This window comes from Penaeus japonicus, unplaced genomic scaffold (assembly GCF_977035675.1).
Source record: "Penaeus japonicus unplaced genomic scaffold, GWHDUDI00000001_assembly GWHDUDI00000011, whole genome shotgun sequence".
In the NCBI taxonomy this organism is placed as follows: Eukaryota; Metazoa; Arthropoda; class Malacostraca; order Decapoda; family Penaeidae; genus Penaeus; species Penaeus japonicus.
The window spans coordinates 29930204-29942703 of record NW_028234413.1 but is presented as its reverse complement, the minus strand read 5'-3'; the positions used below and the strand labels follow the sequence as shown (position 1 = coordinate 29942703).

At 33.7% G+C, this 12500-nt stretch overlaps 3 protein-coding genes across 3 annotated transcripts in view; 2 read left to right on the top strand and 1 right to left on the bottom strand.

Annotated features, from left to right (window-relative positions):
- LOC122266229 (uncharacterized) overlaps window positions 1–12500 on the bottom strand; it is a 79292-nt gene that overhangs the window by 35994 nt on the left and 30798 nt on the right. The gene's annotated exons all lie outside the window — the stretch shown is intronic.
- On the top strand, window positions 776–3595 carry LOC147470987 (uncharacterized). The gene is made up of 2 exons (XM_043028275.2): window positions 776–889; window positions 2259–3595. The coding sequence occupies exon 2, from the start codon at window positions 2260–2262 to the stop codon at window positions 3418–3420; it is 1161 nt and encodes a 386-aa protein (XP_042884209.2). The 5' UTR covers window positions 776–889; window position 2259; the 3' UTR covers window positions 3421–3595.
- On the top strand, window positions 800–5231 carry LOC122260843 (uncharacterized). Its single transcript, XM_043028274.2, has 2 exons — window positions 800–889; window positions 3853–5231. Exon 2 carries the CDS (start codon window positions 3854–3856, stop codon window positions 5048–5050), a length of 1197 nt encoding a protein of 398 aa, XP_042884208.2. The 5' UTR covers window positions 800–889; window position 3853; the 3' UTR covers window positions 5051–5231.

Below are 12500 nucleotides of genomic sequence, written 5' to 3'. Positions count from 1 at the left end.
AGAGACAGAAAAATTGACGGGGGGGGGGGGGGGTGAAGGGGGGAGAGTACCGAACAGGATAGAATTATTGTAAAGAAAAATATGTTGCTAATTTTTCACATACAATTAATATATATATATATATATATATATATATATATATATATATATATATATATATATATAAATATTTGGAGTATTGAAATATATGTATATATATATATATATATAAAAATATATATATATATATATATATATATATATATATATATATATACATATATATATATATATATGTACATATATAAATTGTTATCAATATATATATGCATGGATACATCTTCAACAGTTTTTTCATTAATGTATACGTGTATTTGCGTTGGAGAAGGTACCATCTAGTTATCACTTGTATTCAATTTTTGAAACTTTCCATGTTTCTCTACTGTACATACTCTACATACATACATACATAATTACGTTGTCCTTAGCAGCGCCTGGAGTGGGAGGGCGTAACGGGCGAAAGTCGCCGGTGATTGGTCATCCAATGTTCCGATACATTGGAGGCCTATAGTTGTCATTTGAGAAATGTACTTATATATTCCTTGAAGAATATTTGTTACATTTGATATCATGTAATTGTCACAGCATGGTATTCACATATTTGGGAATCATCGGTATACATACGCTAAAGGAAATTAGATTAAGATACAGAGAAATCAATAACAAGGACATAGGGGGCTGCCCATCGCATCCCGGATAGCCGCTGACCTTGAATTAAGAAAGATAACCGAAATAAGACCAACACTACTCATACCAGAGTATAAATAGAGGCACACTCTCAGAAGGTCGACAGAGTCGCTGAACTCGACCCAGCAGTCACTTCTTCATCTCTCTACTGAATACTTGAAAGGTATGCTGTGTATTCCTTCACTAAGTGTTAATTGCGTTTAAGAAGCGAAAGACAGGCGTTTACTCCTCTTTCTGAAGATGTATTATCGCTACTATTGTTTTTGCTATTGTCGTTACTATCACCATTATCATCATTATCGATATTGCTGTTACCATTATTATTACTATCAGCAGTAGTCGTGAATTCATGACTAAGGGATGAGACCGTTAAACGAGATTCCACGAAGCGCATGAGAGACTGGTGAACATAATTTACAATCTTCCAGAAAACCACTTGCATTACTAGGTATAGAATCTTACAAGACACTTGGGGATTCATTGAATCACTTCAGACTAATCTCAGTGTGAGTCCCTGATCTCTAATAAGCGTGGGTAAATATCGCGTCTGTGGTTGTAGTGGCGAGTGTGACAGTAAGAAATACAATAATTGAAAATAAGAAACGACAAACAAATTCACATTGGAAGAAGCTTTGCACATTAAAAAAAACAAAGAAAATTATATGCTTCTCTCTCTCTCTCTCTCTCTCTATATATATATATATATATATATATATATATATATATATATATATATATATATATATATATATATATATATATATATATATATACCATATTAGAAAACAAATTATATTCAAAATATATATCTATAAAAATATTAAAACCATAAAGCTAGTATAAGTTAGTATCATGTTTAACTCGTTAATTATAAGGTCAGAGCAACTTATTTATTTTCTCTTTAACACCACGACCTCTTCAATCATTAAATTGCTGCACAATAAAATAATGTGTCACTAACCAAGAAAGTTACAAATGTAACTCACTGTTAGAATAGTTCCATGTCATTTCCTCCAGCTTATTTACAAACCTGGATAAAAAGGCTGTATTGGCTTTATTTCTGTGCTTTTCTTCTTATTTTGCTCATTTTAAACATTCGACAATTCAAACCCAACTCTCATACTACAAACTTTTCCATGGCAATAATTTCCTTAACTGAAACTTTTTCTAAGTAGTTTTCTCAAATGTCTGATATATTTTATTTTTGTGTACTTCTATTTTCCCTTTCTATCGCATTAATGCTCACCTTTTACGCATCTCCGTTCGATTTATTTTTCTTGCGGTTTCTCTCTTGCTTAATCGTTTACCTATTCGCTTACTGGGAATCTATATCCTACATCTGTAAGTCCAAAAGACCAGTTGCTAAGTCTCGCGGCTCCTCTGGGCGATAAAGTCCTCTCGGGTCAGCCCACACCGCATGGAGAAGTTGCACAGATAGAGGGGCGCGTGATTGGACTTTATTCCCAAATGAGTTAGCGAGACGCGGGGCTTCCAATCACCGCTGCTCTAATCTGTGGAATTTCTCTTTGCAGGATGTGGCGCTTGACGGCGACGTTGCTGGTGCTGGCTCTGGCCTCGGCCGAACCCATGGGTTACAATTACCCGGAACCCGATAACGGATACCTTCCTCCCGCTGAATGCAAAGTTGCTCCTGTCACCTCCGTCGTCTATAATACTCGGGTTCAGACCTCGCTCCGTGTCCAGACCATCAATCAAGTCAATACTCAGTACAGAACCACAACCATTGTCAGGCAACAGGTGGTACCAACCACTCTTTTCCAAACTCGTGTCCAAACGCAGGTTCAGTATCAGACCAGTATTGTTCAACGCACAAGCATTCGTGCTGTTGACAGGTTTGTCACCCAAACTGTTCCAAGTCCACCTGTTGTACAAACTCGTTTTGTCACTTCAACCCGTGTGGTACCACAGGTTAACTACGTCACTCGTACTCAAGTACAGACACAAGTAGTTCCCGTCGAGGTGACCAGTACTCAGGTTAGGACTGTTATCCAGCCAGTTACTAATTACGAGACACAGGTGCGACAAGCAACCCGTGTGGTTACTATCCCAGGCCGTGATGTTGTACAAACTCGTGTTCAGACTGTTGTTCAGACTTCCATTGTCAGGAGCCAACAGCCAGCTAACACCCGTTTTGTAACATCGACACGTGTGCAACAACTGGTACAGACATCTATCGTCCGTGGACAGGACGTAGTAAGAACTACCGTTGCTCAGCGTCAACAGGTCATTCCTTTCACATCTGTTAACACACGTTACGAGAATGCTTTTGCTACTCGTGAACAGGTGGTAACAAGGACCAACGTAGCTACCCAGACACGTGTCCAGACACAGGTAGTACCCCAAGAAGTGGTTCGTACTCAGGTGGTTCCTACTACCATCTACACTACTCTCTTTGAGACCCGAGTTCAGCCCTTCACTCAGGTACAGACCGTTGTCAGGACACAATACGTCACACCTGTCCCCGTCGTACAAACCCGTCAGGAAGTCCGAACCTCTGTGGTCCAAGTACCCGGCCAAGATCGCGTCGTTAACCGGGAGGTGGTACAGACCCTGCAAAGACAGGAGTTTGTCTACCGCACAGTCAACCAGCCTCGCCAAGTTACCGTCACTCAGACTATCACTTCTTCTTGTGGATATAATTACGATGCACCGGCCGTTCCCTTCAATTTTTAAAGGAAATAGGTTCTTCCGTGTCATAACATCTTTTTCATCCAATGTCATTCACGATGAACTGAGTTTGATAGACTGCGAAACCTTTTCAGTTCATATTTCATATTGAAATAGCCATCGGTTGTCCATAGGCTCTGTATGAATAGCTATGAAATACACACCAATATCTTTCATACAACTATTTTATTGCTACCTTCCTTATATAAAATATGCATTCCTATATATCAGAGGCATCCCATAGTAAGTATTTTAAGCTGTTATTTAAATCAAATAATCTTATGTTGGTTTAGTATATATATGCAACGCTTTCAATGTAACCTCTATGAAAATGCATTCCTTTATAAATATACCTTCGTATTTTTCTTTCTCTTTTTCACTTATTCTATCTATCAATTTACTCACTATCCTGTATAACAATAGTCTTATATATCATAGGATGAGGTCGCTGCTGTTCTCTCTGCTGATCGGCTGCGCCTTCGGGGCGACTCTGGAAAAGCCTAGCCGTCTGGTCTTCGGAAGTCGCCTAAACCTGGAGTCGTCCTACTTGCCACCAAAGGAGGAAGCCGACTGCAAGCCATCTGTCGTTTACCGCACACAGATCCAGTATTCTACCTTAGTCGTCCCCTCAACCGTCTACAATAGAGATGTTCAGTACCTCACACAAACCTCCGTGCGCACTCAGCAAGTGTTCACCACCTTATACTCACAGATTGTCCGCACTCAGCAGGTTCCTTCAGTGCGATACCAAACGGTCACTGTCACTCGCACTCAGGACAACGTCCGCACACAGGTGGTCACTCTCCCTCCTCAGATCAACTATGTAACTCGTACTCAACAGAGTGTCAGGACCCAAGTGCAGTACCAGACTAGGTATGAGACTCGCGTCCAGCAGGTACCAACTACCTTCGTTAGAAACGTCGTCTCTACACAGGTGGTACCTCAGCAGGTGGTCAGTACCGTCTACAGAACACAGACAGTTGTAAGGTCCCAGCAGTTACCAGATAAGACTCGCATTGTACCCAGCACTCAGTACAGCACTCGTTATTCTACTGTGATCGTACCTGCCCAGGACGTCGTCAGGACTACCCAGATCGTCAGGACCAACGTCGTCACCCAAACCATCACACAGCCTGGCCAGACTCGAGTCATCACCTCTACACAGCTGGTTCCTGTCACCACGACTATCTTCTCACAGGTGGTTCGCACCAACACACAAACTCAGTACGTAACACGTACACAAGTAGAACAACGAGTCTCCACCGTCGTGCGTACACAACAGGTACCACAGTACAACACAAGGATCGTTACTGTTCCTCAGCAGTTTGTGAGGACACAAGTTTCTACCCGAGTGGTTCCTACGACCATCTACGCTCAGAGGACAGCGTCTTCATACATCAATCTTCCCGCTCAGACCCGCTACGTCACAGTCACTCAAACCTCCTTCAGGACACAGCAACTGGCCGGTCAGACCCGCACTCAGTATCAGACCAGAATCGTATACAACACCAATTATGTGACTTCTACCGTATACAGGGAGCAATATAACACCGTGACGGCCACCCAGACAGTCAAAGGAGACTGCGGCTACAGCTACACTCAACCCGCTCAGGCCTTCAACCCCTTCGCCGGCTAGAGGATCTCTTACAGCAAAGAAAATAGCGTTCTTCAGGGAAATGAGAAGTCATCTGTCATGTCAGGAAATTACTTTTACAAAGATCAGACAGAAATTGTCACACATTTCACCACAATTATCTGGGAAGTATCGCTACTTTCCTATAAGATTGTTATCCAGTACATAAAAAATGTTATTCTAATTATTTCTTAATTTTCCCTAATCCTTTTCATAAAAATATTCATATTAGTTGTTTGTATGTCGGCTAAGTAAATCCGTCAATAATCCCACTGTGTTCCTCTTCATTGAAAATACATAGGGATATATTTTACAACCGCTCGTTTGATAAGAGATTAATTCTCTGGCTGGATCAATAACAAAGTGTTTACGATATATGTAGTACCACCAAAAAACATATCATTACATATGAAAAAAAAAAAATCATAAAGGGATTATACATAATGTATTCTTATAATTTTGTTTTGTTTTTATAGATTTATTTATCTATAATATATTTTATTCAATAAGTTTTTAAACGTTAATCCCACATATCAAAAGAGGTTCATAATTCCAATTCATCACATAGCAATCAACATAAATATAATTATAGATGCAACCACAGAAATTACCCCTATATAAAATATAAAATGACAACATGCAGGCGAACAGAGGTGTAGATCGGAACACATCTTCATAATTCCATTTCTCAGCCGGATTTGTTTCTTATTTATACATAATTTTCCAACATTTGCTAGATGAAACATCTTAGGAATGGAAAATATAGAATAAGAAAGAAATGACATTAACTTCAGCAGAGAAATCGAATTACAAGCGTGAAGCAATGGCGGCGACCTTATTAAGTAAATGAACTGGTAAGGACACTGAATTTGAATTTCATCCAATATTGTAGTATCCCCGCGGAACAAAGTCGATGTATACATTCAATGCAGTATGTATTTTATCTATGATAGAAGATTTTATTTTTTGAGACACATCTGAAGGTGGGGACTTCCAATGCCAGGCAGCCTATCCGAAACCGGTATCGTGTTAAAAAGAGTGAGAGAGAGAGAGAGAGAGAGAGAGAGAGAGAGAGAGAGAGAGAGAGAGAGAGAGAGAGAGAGAGAGAGAGAGAGAGAGAGAGAGAGAGAGAGAGAGAGAGAGAGAGAGAGAGAAGGATAAAGTATGGCGAGCGAGCAGGACAAGGTGTTTCCCTTTCCCCTTGCTTGTCATATAGCTATGCAGACAGTAGGGTTTTTACTTCTAAAGCATAAATCAATAAGTACCTATACGAGAAATTACGAATATCAAAATATTAGAAGTTACTGCCTTTACTCGTGTTGTGGAATTCTCACCTTCTTTCATATTGACAAACAAGTGTATTAGATTTAGATCCCATTTGACTGATTTGTATTAGGCCGCCCATCCAACATGGGGTTATACTTAAATCACAAAACAGGGAAAACATTTCCCCCTATTGAATGTATTATACTCTTTACTACATCAATTCCTACCAACTTTGTTAAGGTGATTAAGGAAACTTTGATGCATTTCTATAATTTCCTATATTGTTTATATTTACACTAACATTTACTTAGAACTTATAGTTACCCCTACTTAAGGGACAATTTACAGTAAATATCAAATACAAAAAATACTGGAGATTCCTTAAGATCTAGTACATATATAAACCCCTTCTTCTGCTTACCAATATAATCACCAATAGGACAAAGCTATCCATGATGCTGCTCCTAACCCAGTCTTTCCTGATCTAGAGTCCACGGAGAAGGAAGTGCCCGGCGGTCTCCAGAGTCAGCCTTCTCAAAACCATGTGCTCCGCTTGACTTCGCAATTATGCTCACAACACGGAATTCTTCCACGGATGTTTGTGCACATGATGGTTTCACTTCTGAGAGTAACGTGGAAGATTTCCAACTTCCACATCCCTCTCCCCTCGGAGTTTGACAGCCTATCCCCAGATGCTAGTAAAATATTCTGTCACAGAAACTCACACCACGCAGTTGACTGCTCGGGAGGCAACCAGGTACCTACACCCTGCCCAAAGGTGACTGTAGGCTATCCGTGAAGGCAGGAGGGCCTTACATCTCTGTTGTGAGGGTATGTAGCTTTACACCGATACCGAACTTGGGAGTTATATACCCAATTTCTGTGACACCACACTTCGGCTTCCAGGTGGATGGGGATTTCCTCTAGTTGTTTCTGTTTCAATGCGGATGATGAAATTTCCTTTTCGCCTCAGCGATATACCATCACGCATAATTTCGAACACTATGTATATGGTTATTCCTTATTGTTACATACCAAGCCACACAACTTCAACACAATTATTATTTATCTTTTTCAATATACGACCCGCACCCACGACCGTTCATGAGTGTAGAGCGTCTTGCCTTTCGAACCACCCCGAGCCGCCTCCCCCTCCCCTCCACACTCCCCCCCCCCCACCCGCCCGGTTTGCGTCAGGGCCGACTCTAGTGACCCGAGTCCTTCAGTGTTGGTTCTTCTGTTATCTCTTTTTCACTAAAAGTTGATCCATCTGAGGTAATCTCTTGCCATCGAGCCTATTGGGGCGACCTTCAATGTATTCGTGTGTCGAGAGGTTGTATAAAGCCCGGCAGGTACTGAAACTTTTGCGCCGACCTCCGCAACTGATGGTACCAGAAATGAGTGCCCATATGGAGAACCTCTGAATTTCGTCCACTACTCTCTCCCAGTCTTCTGTTGCTACTTCACCCAGTCGAAAACTAGATTTTCTTCACATGAGGCGTTGACCACAATCCCATTGCTCGCCCGAACCGAATGAACGACGGAGTGGGAAGGAACCATCCAAGAACACTCATCATACAGTATTCCCTCAGCTTGTTCTTCTGCAAATAAGGCTGCCGATGATGCACGTCGTGAGCTTGGGCCTGGCCCCGTCGCAGGAGGGCGGAGTCCGGCTGGGCAGAATACTCCACCGGGTTATGCACTCTCGGCTCATCCAGAAGGGTCCCTCTTCTCTACCATACACCGATCTCTGCCTCTGAAACTCAGAAGGACAGCGGAGTAGACTTTGGTATTGATAAATGGCCGTGGCAGTTCCCCAGATTGGCCTGGGGCGACCTGCATGAACCAGGAAAGCATCCATTTTGGTGTCCTGCAGCGGGAAGCGTCAGAAGCTTTTTTTTTTTTTTTTTTTTTTTTATACTACCAGGATCACCCAAAGAACCTCCAGGCATCCAATTGTTACTTTTGAAGGAATAATATACATGTTTGTCATACTCTCTTCATTAGGAGGAATTCATCAGAGGCTTCACTCCTATCTTAAGTCCCGTATTTAAAAAATTGACTAGGAGTACATCAGGAGGGATAAACTCGGAGAAAGCTTGCCAACAGTTGCATCCCTTAACCCCCCCAAAGTAAATTTTGACTCTATTCTACTCCTCGGAGAATAGCTCGGTAGTTCTCCAAGACAGAACTACACAAAAATATCTTCTCCAACCTCTTCAACTGCCTCCGCAGGTCAGCTACCACAACAGTGTTTCTTGGGAGAATCTGGACACTAATCATATGCAACCTTATCAGAAATAATCCACAAAATCCATTCTCAAAAGAAACGATCGGAGACACTGACAATGCAAGGAATTCTTCAAGTTTCATACAACTGTTTTATTCCGATGAGTAATTTGTCAGAATCTTTTCCACATACTTCGGATATATAGAAATGATCATCTCCCTTCCGCTAAGTACTTGCAACCGAATGCTTAGAATTGCATGAACTATAACTGAATATCATCTGGTACTGATAAAACGGGGAACCTGAAAAAAAAGATTCGAAAAAGGAAATATATGCTTTGATTCGATATATATTAAGTTTTCTTAATGCACGCAATTCCCCAATAACACATGATACAATTACAACGAAAAAATAATATGTGAAGCTGCATTATATATAACTCATAATATAGAATGAATCAATGAATATTATAGAACTCTTTATGAATATATAATGCAATTCTAATCATATTTACAATGACTTTACGGTATAAAGTCGAACTGAAAATATATGTATTTATGAGAGTGTATGTTCGAATGCGTATTTGTGTGTGTTTTTTGTGTTGATTTATATTTTTGGTGTGGTTTTGTGGAGTTTGGTTATTGTGTGTTTATTTGTTTGGATTGTTTTAATTTTTTTTTGAGTGATTTTTTTGGGAAAATTTTTTTGATTGTTTGTTATGGGGTTGTGTGTATTTATTTAGATTATATTTTATTTTTTATTGGGTAAAGATTTTGATTTAAGTTTGTTTTTTTAAAAAAAATAGAAAATATTCTGTTGGTATTTTTTATTTTTTGTGATAAATTTTTATTATATTTTTGTTATTCTTTTATTTTTTTTGAGAGTAATTTTTTTTATTGTTAAAAAATTTGATTTTTAGATTTTATTTTTTTTTAGTTTGGTAGTGTGTGTGTTGTGTGTGTGTGTGTGTGTGTGTGAGTGTGTGGGTGTTGTGGGTTTGTTTTGGGGGGTGGTAGTGTGTTTTGTGTGTGTTTTTGTTTGTGGGTGTGTTTTTTTTGGAGTGGGTGGTGTTTGGATTGGGTGTTGTCGTGTGTTTTATGTGTGTGCATTTTGCTGTGGGGGGTGGGGTGTGGTGGAGTGGGGTGTGTTTGGTTGTGTGTGTGTGAGTGTGTGTGGGGGTGTTGATTTCTATACAACCACTTTTAATCTCAATAACTCATTACTCTCTCATTGGTTTGTGTGTGTGTGTGTTTTATATTTTTTAATTTATTTTAATTTTATACATATAAAAAAATTTGTTCCTAATATTTCATTGATATTATATTTATATATTATTATTTTTTTATATATATATATATATATAATTAAATGAATGATCCATATTTAATATATTAAAATATATTATTTATATTATTTAGATATATATATATTTTATTTTTTACAAAATCCCTAATATTTATATTTAATATAATTTTATATCATCATATATATTATATTTATATATATATATATTATATATTATAATCAAGGACAACTTTTTTATATACATATAAATAAATTGTTACATATATATGTATTTGTATTTTAAAATTTATATATATTATATTTAATATATAATATACATAAAATATATTATATATATATATATATAATTTTATTAATATATATTTATTTATATATATATTTATAGGTATATGTTATATAATATATTTATATATTATATATAAATTAATTATATATATATTTAATATTTTATGTTGTATATATATACACACACACATTATATTATTATATATTATATATATATATATTTATATATTTTATTATTTATTATATATGTATTGTATTATAATATATATATAATATATATATATATATATTTATATATATAATATATTATATAAAATATATATATATATACATATATATGTATGTATATATTATATGTATTATTATATATTTTAGATAAAATATATATTTTTTTATAATATATATTTATCCCACACAGACACTCACATCCACACACCAAAAACGGACACATTTTACATTCACACTATTAATATCTACATTAGAATTGTTTATATGTTTATAAAGTGTGTGCCCATTGGTGTGTGTGTCCCCTAAATTTTAACAGATAGAAGATGGGTAGTGGATAGATAGAATATTTTTTTAAGGTCATAGTTAAAAATTTTTATATTTTATATATAAATATATATATATATTATATATTATTATTAAAATATATATATAGATATATATAAAATTATGTTTTTATATATATATTAATATTATATATATTTATTTATATTATATATACATTATTATATTTTATATATATATATATATATATATATATATATATATATACTTATTATTTATAGGGAAATTATAAACATATTTTTTATTTATACAAAAATATAACATATATATATTTTATTTATATCTATATATATTTTTATTATATTGTTTATAAAATATATTAATATATATATATATATATATATATTTATATATACATATCTATATTATGTTTCTAGGGACAAAATAAACTATATTTTATCTATCCAAATCTATCCTTTCTATCTATCTGTATATCAATGTAGAGACACACATAGATAGATAGATTGAGGTTAGATAGTATATTTTTATTGTACAAAAGGAACTAATATATATATATATATAATATATTTTATTGGTATTTAATTTTGTATATATTAATATTATATATATTTATATTTATATTTTTATATATATATGTAATTTTATATACATTAAAATATAATATAATTTATATTAAATATTTATTATATTATAATATTTAATATTTTATTTTATTTTTTATATATTATATATAAATTTTTATTTAATATATATTTATATAATGTATAAATTTTGTGTTATATATATTTATATTTAATATATTATATTTATATATATATATTTATAATATATATATGTTGTATATATTATTTTATATATATATATATATATTTATTTTATATATATTTATTTATTTTATAATGTTTTATTTTATATATTTTATATATTACATAGTTTTTTAAAAACATATATATATTATTTATTTTATATATATATATATATTTTTTATATTTATATATATACTTATTTTAACCCCCTATATTAACATATATTATATATTATATATTATATATATATATATATTATATATATATACATATAGAAATGTTTTTAATATAAAATATTACTTTTTTTATACATTTGTATATATGTATCTATGTACAATAATATATATTTTTCTATCCATCTCTTTTCATCTGTATATAAAATTTTGGGAACAAACACATGTTCCATTTTTTTTAGACATATATTTGTAAATGTTTTATTCTAATGCAGTTTTTAATGTAGATATCTTTTTGTGTGTATGTTCAAAAATGGCCTTTTTTGTATGTGTGTGTGTGTGTGTGGGGGGGTTTGTGGGTGTGGGTGGTGTGCATATATATGTTTTATTTAATAATTAAAAATATATTATATATATTTATATTTATATAGTATAATTTTTATATATTTTTATATATTTTTATTATATTTATATTTATATTATATATTTTATATATTTTATATATATATATATATATTTTTTTATACTTATTTTTTATTTATACATATATTTAAATATATATATATTTATTTAAATTTTATATTTATTTTATATATATATTATATTTATATTTATATATATATAGTGGTGTGTGTGTGTGTGTGCTTGTTATATATATATTTAAAATATATATTTTATATATTTATATTTATATTTTATATATTTTATTTATATATATATATATATATATTTATATATATTTATATTTTATATATATATTATTGGCTTGTATTTTTTTTATATATATTATATTTAATATATATATATTTATTTGTATATATATGTATACCCCCTTATCAAATATGTATATATTCTAT